The sequence below is a fragment of the Zootoca vivipara genome, chromosome 8 (assembly GCF_963506605.1).
Source record: "Zootoca vivipara chromosome 8, rZooViv1.1, whole genome shotgun sequence".
NCBI lineage: Eukaryota > Metazoa > Chordata > Lepidosauria > Squamata > Lacertidae > Zootoca > Zootoca vivipara.
Genome location: NC_083283.1, coordinates 44,024,265 through 44,037,976, shown reverse-complemented (window position 1 = coordinate 44,037,976; position 13,712 = coordinate 44,024,265). Strand labels below are relative to the sequence as shown.

At 41.8% G+C, this 13,712-nt stretch overlaps 1 protein-coding gene across 9 annotated transcripts in view; it reads right to left on the bottom strand.

The window, feature by feature from the left end:
* Positions 1–13,712, bottom strand: part of ZNF521 (zinc finger protein 521) — a 291,079-nt gene that overhangs the window by 156,358 nt on the left and 121,009 nt on the right. For all 9 annotated transcript variants that reach the window (XM_035125723.2, XM_035125722.2, XM_035125714.1 and 6 more), the window contains one exon: positions 8,397–11,749. In XM_035125723.2, coding sequence (XP_034981614.1) covers positions 8,397–11,309 — 2,913 coding nt within the window. In that variant the 5' untranslated portion in view covers positions 11,310–11,749. The remainder of the gene's footprint in view (positions 1–8,396; positions 11,750–13,712) is intronic.

The following is a 13,712-nucleotide window of genomic DNA, read 5'->3' as shown; positions in this document are numbered from 1 at the left end:
CTGTGTGCGTGTTGCACCCTCTTTCAATGCTTGCAAATAAACTTTGTAAAAATATTCATTCAATCAACATTTCTAGGCATGATCTCACTTTAGAGGAACTGTGCCCTTTATCTTTCATTAGATCTTAACTTTCTAGGTGTTCCTCTATTAAATTCTGATTAGCCTCTCTAGGAGCTTCTCCTACTGTTTAAACCAAGCTTTTAAAACATGTAATTTTCTGACTAATCCTCATGCTCACCTAAATGCCTACCTTAACATTAGCTATCCCTTAACCTGACAATAACTCTTCAGTTTCCAAAGCAAGAACGTACCTATTTAAGAGCTTCCTTTTGTCTAATATACTAATCCTAGGTATGCATAGTGATAGCGCATCCAGTTTTAACTGTTTTGCTTTGCTTTGGGAGAAGCTCAGAGAACTGTTATGAGAGGTCACATAAATGCAGTTAATAAATTAATCCTGCCTACGTGAGAGTAAAGGTAAAGGGACCCCAGACCATTAGGTCCAGTTGTGACCGACTCTGGGGTTGCGGCGCTCATCTCGCTGTATTGGCTGAGGGAGCCAGCGTACAGCTTCCATCCAGGTCATGTGGCCAGCATTACTAAGCCGCTTCTGGTGAACCAGAGCAGCACACGGAAACACAGTTTACCTTCCTGCCGGAGCGATACCTATTTATCTATTTGCACTTTGACGTGCTTTCGAACTGCTAGGTTGCCAGAAGCTGGGACCGAACAACGGGAGCTCACCCTGTTGCGGGGATTCGAACCGCCGACCTTCTGATCGGCAAGCCCTAGGCTCTGTGGTTTAACCCACAGCGCCACCCGCGTCCCTTACATGAGAGTAAGCACCATTAAATTCAAAAGGGCTTCTTTCAGAGCAGAGTAGACACCAAAACCAAGAAAACTGGCTTGTTCATGTTGCTACCTTCCCTTAACAAGCTATTGTTTGTCAAACCAATTAAAACAAATGAGACTGGTTTCTTTTCATGGAGTTTATGGCTCTCCTCTTCCATATTTTATCCTCACTACGCTGAGACATAGACTGACAGTGAATAGCTCAAGGTGGTCTAGGGAGTTTCATAGATGAGTGGTGATTTTAACCCTGGTCTCCTACAATCTAGTCTATTTAATATCCCTCCACATTCTGGCAAAAAACCATAGAAGTAAATAAGGTGGTGATGGGCTGTAATCATTTTCCATTGGGCTGAAAGTTTAGTGGTGGGACCTTGTTAATAGTTCTGTGTGGCACCTTCCACCAACCAATTCAAACTCCAGTCTTATCTAGGGGACATCCTCATGGAATTTGGTGGGGATTATTTCTGACAAATATATAGTTACTGTGACATAGACCCAAGCTAGAAATTGAGATAGCAGGGAACCCCCCTAAACCAAAGTTAGACACTTTTCAGTTGAGTTAGGCACTGAGCACTTACACAACTGCAATGCTTTTGTGTCCACATCTTTGCAAGGGAGGAGGGTGGGAATAAAATGAGAACAGCTTTGCCCAACCTACAGGACCTCCTTGGTCACAGGCTGCCCTCACCAAGTCTAGGCCCTACCAGCTGCCACTGCTTTGAATCCAAAAAGATCTGGAAAGCACTATGTTGGCTACTTCTGATTTAGAAAGAACTGTCCTGGCTATCCCTGTATTAGTAGGAAGAACTATCTTGCTCTCTGGATTGCAAGAAGAAGCTATTTTTCAGTGTCCAAGGCTAGAAGAGAGAGCTGCCCATAGGCATGAATATAGAAAGGGATTGGGACTGGGCACCAGGGTGACTGTTATTGCCAATCAATTCTATCAAACTCCACCTCCATCGGCCACCATTTTTTGTGACTGGTGGGTGTCAGTAATTTTAAGACATCTCAAGTGGCTGCATGAGAACAGAAAGACTGAGAAGCTCTGCATTAAGCCATGGTCCCTCCTTAGCACTACTTTTCTGGCACAAGGCCCAAAGATCAAGCAGCAAGTTGGGGGGATGCTTTATTTAGCATTATTATGGTTTTCACACAATATATCTTTGCATGGGTTCCACTTTGTAATGGCAATGCTTCTTTAAAAACATGGGTCTATTGTTTAAAGAAACTTTGTCCCAAATTTCTACTGCAACTGCTGAGTGCAAACAGGAAATTCCCTGGTATGCCTTCTTCATTAAGCTCTTCTCCCTTATTTCCAGTTCTCAAAAATGTCTTATATCTCTGGTAAAATAAATTGTCCACTTGGGAACAAAATTTTAATTCGATTTTGAGTGAGATAAAACACTCTCCACAACTATGAAGCCCTCTTTCCTACTCTGCATTTCTTTACAAGGCTTTTATGGTGAAACCAGAGGCACTAGGCACACATTATTCATGCATACAATATATGCATGAGTAAGGGAGAACTGGCCATGTCCCAGCATAGTTTGCACCACTGGCCTCACTCCCTTGATGCTCCAATCTTGTGCTGCACCTATGTGTGCTCAGCTAAATACAAGTAAGTGCCCTTTTGCAGGCTCCATTGCTCAGTGGTAGAGCATCTGTTTTGTATGCAAAAGATCCCAGATTGAGTCCCAGCTAGGACTAGGAATGTCTCCCAGTTAGCAGGATTCCTGTTATCAGTCAGTGTAGACAACACTGAGCTAGATTTGGTCCATCAGTATAACAAGCTCCCCTCCCTCCGTCTCTCCCAAGACCAGAAGTGGTATGAAGCAGCAGCAGCAGAGACAGGCACGTTGGCATAGTCTCAGATTGCTTGGGCAGCTGTGGGAAAGAGGGTGTCTTCAGCCTCAACAACTTCCTTATAGGAGCAAGAGCTACTGAGAAGACTTGCTGTGCTCATTAGGCATGGCTCCCCTGAGCAAGCTATGTTTCTCCTTGGAGAGTTAACTTCACATACTCTATCTGAATTTTTGCTGGCTCACTGCCTGACACGCAGAAAGAGAGATACAAAGCAAAAAGGGCACAACACAAAAGAAAAGAAAAGAAAAGTGAAAAGGCCCTTTCTACTGCCTAAACATGCCCACATGCCAACAGCCAAGGGGTCCTAGGTGTGCTCATACCTCTATAATGCCTGGGTGATGGGACACAAGAGCCGAATACACAAGGAAGGACGGGATACTTTCTTTCAACAATGCATTCATGTCTTAAGCCCTTGAAACCGACTCCTAGACAACTCTGTCTGGCTCCTAAGTTTTGCAAAAAAAAATTAAATTTTTTTTTGCACTCCTGGCTATAACAAATGTAGAATGCTGATGTTCACTGTGATATTTTGTACCTGTGATACTCATTCACTCCCCTCCCAACCACAGCTGTTATGCTAATAATAAAAAAGTCCAACAAGCAATGCTATAAGACAATGAGATAGCATTCAAGCGACCAACCACTTTTTCTACCCACAATCAGCAACAGCTGTGTCCAATAAAAGTAACAGTTTGCAAGTGCTCACTGGAGAATACTCCTTCAACACTTATGCCTCTCGCAAATTTTGTAAATGCTCTCAGGATTCTGGGGCAACATGTAGGGCTCTTTAAAATTTTATAAATCTGCATCACCTTAAAAAACCCTACTGACATCCAGTGTCTCCATTTCACCTCTGAAAACAATGTGATTTATTTTGATAAATAAGCCTGCCACCTTTTGTCCCCACTGCCACCTTTAAGGATCCCCCTCTATTTCACTCTCAGCATCTGAATGGGGGAAAAAACCACTTAGCTCTGGAAGCAGTGATAAACATCATTCTTTAAATAAGAAGAGCAACAAGGAAGGTTGGTAAGAACTTTTGCCCCCATACGATTACAACTGGCTTTTTGTGCTGTTCAAACAAAGAGCAGAGTTATAGGCAGTAGTGGCCCACACTGTGTGACACTCCCTGCTCCTCCTCCTCTTGCTAAACAGCAGCAAAATATAGTGCTGGGAAGCTGGAAAAGCAATGCATCCCTCCTGCTGCCTACCGGTCACAGGACCAGAACTAAGGGATAAAGTGAAAACTGCTGCAATTCTTGATTTAAATTTTTTAAAGTTAATTATTTGCAAGCCACGTTTAAGCATGAACGCATGAAGGCCATTTTGGTCCTCCTTCAGTCATGCTGCTGTGAGCTAAGCCATGGTTTGGCTCAGTATGTTGCCTTGCTTCAAACCACGAGTTGCAACCAAGGTTTGTTCTCAGTTTGCAGCTCATAGTTTGTCTGGAGGGGAATAATAATGATAATGATAATGATAATGATAATGATAATGATAATGATAATATATTATTTATACCCCGCCCATCTAGTTGGGTTTCCCCAGCCACTCTGGGCGGCTTCCAACAGAAGTATTAAAATACACTAATTTCTTAAAGACTAAAAGCTTCCCTAAACAGAGAAACCACGAGCCTGGGTTCAGATGACATGCTAAGCCAAACCATGGCTTAGGTTACAGCAGTACAGCAGGACCAGAACAGCAAACTGGCCTTGATCTCCTCTCCGGGAGCCCAGATGCTCACAAACTTGTGCTATGCCACAGTTTGATTTAGCACTGCACACAAACTGAGCTTTAAAAAACCGAAGCGTGACAATGGCCTGGGTTAGGTGGCATGCTAAGCCAAACCTTAGTTTAGTGAGGCTGTGCAAATGTTCAAGCTCCCAGAGAGGATCTTGCAGCAGCTATCCTCCCCACTGGTACTTTTTGATGCTGCGCTAAGCCAAGACAAGCCAAGGTTTGGATATGTGTATCATCCTAACCAGGACTGGTGGTTAAGCACTCCTCTCATTGATAGCAAGCTGTAGCAAAGAGCCATAGGAGCCAATAAAGGAGACATGGTTCCCCCAAGAAAATATTTGAGGGCCCCGCCCCAAGTTATAGGGCATTGCCATTCAAATGGTGTGTGTGTTGCTATGTCATATGATTGATTATGTGGGGCGCAGCTTACCAGCCCCCCCCCCATTTTATTCAAGTTGGCACCCCTACAAGAGCAAATCTTTGCATGATCTTGCGGAGCTAAGGTTTGGCTTAATGTATCACACAAACCAGCTCAGTGTTTTAAATGTAAGATAACATTTAGACCAGAAGCAGGGTTTTTTTATCATTCAAAAGTTGTATAAAGCACGTGTTAATTGAATCCCATGCTGTCACTTTTTAGAACTGCATCACTTCCATTTCAGCTAGCAATAATCACTGGTTCTCAGCTTCTCAGGTAGGCCCCTTTTATGCATGATGAACAAAGTGAAGACAGAGGTGCTTTTTTATTATGTCTGTTTTTATAAGACTTTGCTAACAATCCCACTGTAAGCGTTATCCAATTACAGAGGCTGGATCTAGACACATCAACAAAGCGTTTCAGTTAAACTTTGTATGAGAAATCAGGTTGGCAAAAACGGAACTCCACAGCACCATCTGGTGTCACAGTGTCAGAATTCATAAACAATGCATATAAAGCACTTTTTCTTTGCCAATGTAGCTGAGTCCCAAGTTGCCCTCAACAGATACCTTGCCAGTCTCCTATTAGAAACAATGCCCCAACTGTTGGAGGTGGTGATTCCAATATTTAAATTAATTTATTCCAAAAGTATTTAGGAGCTATCCTTCTCCTTCACCTGTGCCCTATATCTCCATTGCAGTGAATGAAACAACTGTGCCCTTTCTCTCCCTGGTTGTTTTCCTTTATGGTGGCCCTTTAGAATCCTTGGAAGATGCCTCTCATGTCCCTAAGTGCTCTAGACTATCCATTCAAGCCCACTTCAGTGTGTCCCTCGAAGCCCTGCATTTCGAATCTTACCATTTTCCCCCTTCATATATTTTTTTGAGACCTTGCTCCACTTATGTGTGTTTCAAATTGTGATGACCTGAAGGTGGACACGATATTCCAGCTGAGCCCTAATCAGGGCCAAGTAGAGCAATACCATGAAATCCCATGATCTGAATAAAGTGTTTCAGTTCATGCAGTCCCAAGTGTGATTATTAGGCCCTTTGCCTAACACTTACATATGCAAAATATTAGCTAAGTAAAAGCTGGAACAAACTGAAAATATCCTTCCACTCTCCAAGAAGAAAAATGTGAAATCATCATCACTAAGTGTCTTCCCTCTTCCCTGTAATCTATAGGCTCTTAAAACTGCCAATTGCCTTTTCTGGACAGCTTCTGGCAACTTCAAGGTTCTCAAAATTCACTAATTCTTTATACACTTTGCTGTGTTTTTAGTGGGTCTGGGGAAAGCAAAGACTTTTCTAAACCTTAGAATATATTGGCCAACTTGAGAAAGGATAATAAAGCTAACACAGCACAAATCAGCATATCATATGTTATTGTTTCTATGCTTATCAATTTTTGCGATGGAACCAGAGGGAGACATTAGTTTTCTATTGCCTTCATTTGGAGAGAGAGACTACTGGTATTCAATAAACTTGTTATGGGATTGCTACAGTATTTGCTTATCCCAGCAGGTGTTAACGCAAATATGGATGAGTGGCAGCAGCAGAAATATCAAGTATATGGGCATATCCCCATGCCCAACTTATCAGCGATATGAGGAAAGGAGTTACATGTTTCATACATTTAGCCACTTCCAATCCAACAACCATTCAAAAGCAATCCGTTTCATGTTTAATTTGCAGGTTCCTTTGAAGTGCTTGAAATCTAATGCCCACGCCTAAGGCCATAAGGAAAGATAATGCTTTTTATTTGTCTGACATTTCCTGCAATGGTTGCCAATATTTTACTGGCCCTATTGGTGTGCCTTTAACAACAACTTGATGTTCAGGCAGTAGAAGGTAAATAATTTTATTTATATATTTCAGAGCTTTTATGCCCTGCCAGATCATACACTTATCTCATAAACTTATGCTGTTTTCTAAAGATCGGGGTGCTGTGAAGTGTACAAGAGCAGGATAGCTCTTTTTTTCTGATCCGCTGGCATCCTGCAAGCGCTATGGCATGGGCTGTTCACAATGCCGCCGAACATAGGTCCCTTTTTCTCTGGCAATCAAGAAGGACTGAGAGTATAAAAGGGAATACTTTCCCCAATTTTCTAATGAGCATCTATGCAGACTTGCAGTAGAAAAATTAAAAGAATGTAAGAAATCGGAAGGATCAGACTAATAGCCTACCTAATCCAGTGGCCAGATACATATGAGATGCAGGTAAAGGTAAGCCGTCGAAAGGTCCTTTACCTTTACCTTACCTTATAAATGAGATGCTCACAAGCATGACACAAGCACAGTCCCATTCTTCAAGTAATTCAGAGGCATCTCAATTCATGCTCATGTCTTTGAGAACACCTAATTAATCTGTATCAAGGATCAACAGATTATAAAGGGCTCTGGAAATAAGGTTTGGATGAGCAGGATCAAAACTACCCGTTTCCTTAAAGGAAATCAAATGACGTAGACTAAGCATAGACACTGGGTTGCTGCGACACATTTGGACTACCACAACTTTCCCCCCTGGCTATGCTTAGTTTCTACATAGTCACAATCTACATATCAGGCTTTCAGGCGAATAGGTATGCATGGGTGTGGTAGGAGGATAGGGGAACAAGACTTAAAGTGCCTGGATGCAGGCCATGGGCAATATGTTTTCTTCCCCTTGTGTAAACAAAATGGAAACTAAAGCAAGTCAAGGGATAACTAATGTACATTTAAGTGTGCTTGGGAATGCCCCCTTTGGCAATTCTAATTCGTGTTAGTGATTATGATAATAGAACAAGGCCATAGCATTTACTGCAAATTAATTAATCTGGAATAAGAGTGTGATCTTGTTAATGCCCCATGGGACACTCACATTTGTACAATTTTATGTTACAGATTATTCTGCAAGAAATGTTAATCATCTGATGCCTGGCTTGATATTCTGTCAAACATGCACACACAGAAATAAAAATTAAATTGCAGTGAAAAGACTAATTTGCCCTTTAGCAAAAGTAGGTGTTACACTGTGGCGTTTCTTTTTAATCAAAGTAGAGCAAGACAGGGGAAAATTAATGTCAACAACATAATTTACAAAAATAGCCCTCCTGCTCTGTTGCTCACAAATATTTTCAAAAACAGCGCTCTGCATGCCAACGCTTTGGCTTGATGTAGTTTACTTTTGTGTCATTAACACTCTGTGCCGTAAGCATAACTCAGAACTAGGGATTCCAACTCGAAATGAACCTCAGCTAAGATTCCAGCTCTCAGTTGTGCTGGCATGAAGATTATTCTCTTCAGTGATAAAGAAGACAATATCCTAGGGAGACTGGAATTAGTCCTACTCTGCATCATTCAAGCCAAAACACAAGGCTTATCAAGAAGCAAGTAATTGCTAGCTAGCTAATGGCTATGGGAGATACACCACACATTCCGGCTAAGCATATCCTGGCAAATAACTAGCAAAATAAAAAATAAAAAATGATACTATGCATTTTTTAAATAAATCAAAGGTCTGCTTTTAAGCAAAGAAAGAGAATTACCTCTTCAGATTGAGATGGACTGATTCTGGGCATTGGTGATACTTGTGGTGTTTTCAGATGTGTACTATTGCTGTCTGGAATGAGCTCTCTATGGACTGACTGGATGTGGTTTTGAAGTTCACTTTCCGATTCAAATTTAACATTGCAACTTGAACAACGAGTCTTCAACCCTCCTGCTTTGCTTTTGTTCTCTGCGGAACTCAAGTTCTCATTCTGGCCCATGCCTTGCCTATTACTGCTGGAAGGGATGTTGACGCTTGGACTGCCACTTTTGCTGAGATTAACGCAGGCAGCACACAGACCATATGGCAGGCCATTGATGTCAAGTTTCACCAAGTCCTGTTTTGAACGGAATTCCTTCAGGCAAGAAGCACATTTGTACAGCTTCTGGAGATGCTGCACTCGCCCTGTGGCCTGCACTGCCGAAGTGCTGCTCGTCTTCTGCATGTGAAATGTCCCATGGATCTTCAGCTCCAAAGTGGAAGTCACTGTTTGCATACATACCACACAACGGAATCCTGTCAAGGAGTTTCGCAAATCAGGGTGCATCTGGCAATGCTCCAAAAACTCTTCCTCGCTCTGAAGAGGCATTTTGCAAATTCTGCAGTTCCCTGTATCTAGGCTCTTACTATGTGTGACTTTATGTTCTGTAAGAGTCAGAAGAGACGGAAACCGCTCACCGCATATTGGGCACATATAGTGTTTCACCGGACCCAAATGTGTCTGCATGTGTTCACGGAGTCCGTTTTCTGAAAAGAACGTCCGAGAGCACACATTGCACTTGTAGTTCCCTTTAATCAGTTCTGCCTTTTTCTTAATTATGGCACTTTCCCCAGGTCGGATGTTGTGATCTCGCAGCTGGTGGTTTTGCAGGAGAGACTCCATTGTATAGGCCGCCCCGCAAATATCACATCCGTACATTGGCTCAGATGTATCAACGTCTTCTTCACTGCCATCATGGCTATTGTGTGACTCCTGGCTATTTGTCAGCAAGGTCTGTAGCTCTACTTCTTCTTTCTGAACTGGCTCAGATGCTCCATTGGTTCCACAATTAGGGGTTTTTGTTTCAAAGACGCAGTGCTTTTCCCTCAAGTGTTTCTCCAGCAGTATGATGGCATGAAATGCTTTGCTGCAAAACTTGCAGTTGTACTTTTTGCTGTGTGTTGTGATGTGGCACTGCAGCTCCACCTCGGTACCAAAAGACTCGCCACAAAAGATACACTTGTGCACTTTTCCTTGGTTCTCGAGATGGTTGTGTTTGACATGGAGCTGCAAGTCCGTCTCGTTGCGGAAATCCCAGTTGCAGGAGGTGCACCTGTACACCTTCTTTTCGTTGCTGTGCTTCACGGCCAGGTGAAGCTGAATGGAGACCTTTGAATCAAACACTTCTTGGCACAAAGTGCAGCGGAAAAACACGAAGGTATGCATGTCAAGCAAGTGCTTCTGCAAGTCATCCACTGAAGTAAACTGCTTGTCACAACTTTCACAGATGTAGTAAGTGGAGGTGATCATGAAGTGGATGGTCACGTGCTTCAGCAGGGACTCTTGGTTTGGAAACTCCTTGTTGCACTGAGGACAAGTCAGTTTGGGTAGGACAGTGTCAAGGTGTGTTTTTAAGTGAGTCTGGAAACCATCCAAGGAAGTGTACTTAGCACCACACTGATTGCAAATGTATTCTCCAGTAGAGCGTGGAGGGGCACCACCAACAGCTTGCATCATCTTTAAAGAAGCCTGCTCTATAGTCACTGGAGATAAGGGGCTCATGGCTCTAGATTTCTTTCCATTATGAATGTAGTTTAGCGCTAACGGAATGTTCTTGTGATTTTCCTTTATATGTTTATTCAGTTTAAGAACACTATTAAATATTGGGGAATTTGTACAATAAGAACAAGAATATACTTCCACAACTGGGTCCTTGGGGGTTCCCAGCACAGGAGAACCAAAACGGGAACTACTGAGATCACAATGGACTTGTCTAATATGCTCTTCCAAAGAAGAATCGGTAAGAAATCCCATGTAACAATGGGGACAAAAGAACGCATTACTGTCCTTAGCAACTGGATTTGCAAATCCGTGATTACATCTAATGTGTTCCTGAAGAGTGTTGAGGTCATTGAAAACATCCGAGCAGAAGTTGCACTGGTAGATCATAGCAGGCATGGTCGAAACAATCAGCGCAGGATCTGGGCCTTCGTGTATTTGTTTAAGATGCTCGTTCAGATTGTAAAGCGAAGGTAATACTTCTAAACAATACTGGCAAATATGGGCCTGTTCGGGTTTATCTAAATGCATAGTTTTCAGGTGTATCTGGAGCACTGCAAGGCTCGAAAACAATTGCTTGCTGCAGTATATGCAGCTGTAGGTAACCTTGGCTTGCTTGCTTGAAGGCCCCGTGATATCTGTCACCTGTTGGGCTGCCCGTTTTCTTCCACGGCCTTTTGTTATGGGGGGAGCTGTTTCAACCATAGTTGAACTATCCACTGAGAGGTTTGAATCTGGTGTAGTGCTAGACACTGAGGTATAGCCAACAGTCACTAAAGAGGGGCTGTTGCTATGGTTGCATGATTCGGGCTGCTGGTGGCTATCCATGTGGCTATATAGCTCTTCGACACTATGGAAGTTCTCTGAGCAAATACTGCACATGTGTTTCTTTTCCGCTCCATTGTGAGCCTGCTCCATGTGGTTTACAAGGGAACTTTCCTCTACAAAGAGTTCGTGGCAGTAAACGCACTGAAGAGCAGCTCTGTCTTCATTCGGGGAACACTCCGGGTGGCATTCTGCTATGTGCTTCTGAAGGTCTTCGGGGAAATCAAAACCTTCTTCACATTGACTGCACTTCTGAGTGTCCTTCATTTTCCAGTCCTCCATCCGGCCAGACTGAGAACCATCTTTGTTCCTCTCGTGGACTTGCATGTGACCATGAAGCGAACTAGAGGAGAGGAACCCACGCCGGCAAATGGCACACTTATATGGCTTGTTAGAGGTATGAGTCTTTAGGTGGATTTTAAGGTGATCGCTTCTCGAAAACGCTGCATCGCACTCACTGCAGTGGTATTTCTTATCCCCCGTGTGGAGTTTGATGTGGCGATCTCTGCTCCGCTTGTGTTTGAAAAGGCGGCTGCAATACGTGCACTTGAAAGGGAGCTTGTCGCTGTGACTTTGCTCGTGGTGCTTCAAATAGCTGAGGCGGCTGAACGACTTGTCGCAAAACTGGCAGGGGTAGGGCAGTCCAGGAACACCTTCGTCTTCGCCAAAATCACAGCCGTCTCCATGGCTTGGGGAAGTCTGATCTTTGCTTGAAGGTGAAGAAGCTGGCCATGAGCAGGAAGGGTCATCCTCAATGTCTACTCCATCTGAAAAAAGGGAGGTAAGAGAAACAAACGGTTAAGGGCTTCCTCTTCAGACGGTACTTGTCATGAATATATACATTTGATCAGAAATGTATTGAAATGCACATGAAATTGTACAACATCGGCAGACTGCCTTCTGCACCCGCACCCATCTTCTATAATATACTAATTCAAATCAGATGGTAAACTAGGAAAAAGCCATGAAATCGGTCTGTTCCCGCATTATCCTTTTATTGCTTTTATCATTTGTGGTTGCTTGATGCATATTATGCATTGACATCTTTATTAAAATGCAGATTTTAATATACTTAATGTGTCTTTTGTATCCACCATAAAATGATTTGTATACTACGGGAACAACTCGAAGTGCCAACCATGGAAAAAGTATTAGAAAATCATTTTAGAATTAAGAGTCACCCGCATGCCTAATATTTAATAAAAACAGAGTAATTCAACTTTCTCGCTTTTGTATTAAACTTGGTCCTGAAAAGAACATAGTTTAATGGGTTATTAGGAATTTTGGTGCCCAGGTACAAGAATTAAAGAAGAAAGCATAAAACACAATGAAAAAAATATCTTCAGAAACATGGCTGTTGGGAGCTGGTGACACCCTCTTACTACTTTGTTGCAGTTTCCCACTTGAACTCAGATAATTTAGCAGCTACTAACCAGCACCAAGATAAATACATGGCTAATAACCATAGCTGCCAAGTTATCCCTTTTTTACAGGGATTTTCCCTTATGCTGAAGAGGCTTCCTCGTGAGAAAAGCGAAAACTTGGCAGCTATGTAATAACATGTGACTTTGTATTAGGTTTATATTGAGTCAGCCAGGGTTAAGTGAAAGGAGTGAACTTCACAAAAGCTAGATTCGAACCGTGTATTATCTTCTTCTAAAGTTCAAGAGGTTGCCCACCATTTCTTCCTCTTTGCAAAAAAAACTTTACCGGCGGAACTTCCTTAGTAAAACAGAGCCTGAACATTTAGGTGATCATAGACAAAGCAACTTGCAAAAAAAAACTGGAAACAGGAACAAATGACAAATTATTATGGTAAAAGCTGAAAGATTTATGAGTAACAATGAAAAGACAAACAAGAACATACGCCAAGTAGTAACTAAAATGACTTAGCTATTATACTACTTCATTTCTGGGTTTTAGGCTGAAACCTATAGAAACCAATTTGTCAATTTCATTTTTAGATGGATAATGTCTACAAATCACTCATGACAGAAAATACTCTAAGAAGAAGTGTTTCACTGCTAGAGTCAAAAATTAGTTAACTCAAAATACTTGTATCGTTATACTGTATATTAACATAAATTTATGCTGATTTCAGTTCCATTCGTGTACAACTGTTTATTCTGTCAAATGATTTGTTTCTAGTTATTTAGAGTACAAACTAGCACAAAGTTCTCTTATTCATATACATTGAAGTGAATGAGAGCTATGTAAGAAACTACCCATTAATCTCAAAAGGATATGCACAGGAAAAATTCCTAGTGTATTGTCTCTTAACGGAACCATTCATTTTAGTGTTTAAAACACTGATCCAGCAAACGAAACACCTGACATTTGAAGTATTAAACAAAACCTATTTATTTATTTATTTATTTATATTATAGGTAATAATATTTCTTGCAATACCAAGTCAGTTTTAAAAACAAAAACCCTGAATAATCACCCTTGGAGAAATCATATTAAATGTGTGCCAATAAATAAATAAATTCAAAATTCCTTAATACCTACAGTCTCTAAAAGCCAAATTATTTATCATACAACATAAAAGCCACAATTGGCTTACAGAAAAACATTTCAAGTCTGCTTTCTTTAAAGTAACAAGATTTCACCAGATTGTGAACTTTATGCTTATCCACAGGAAACAGAAGAGGATTTGTCCTTTTCCTGCATTTCGAAACCGATAACAACACCATCTCACTATCAATGCCAGACAGCTACCACCTAACC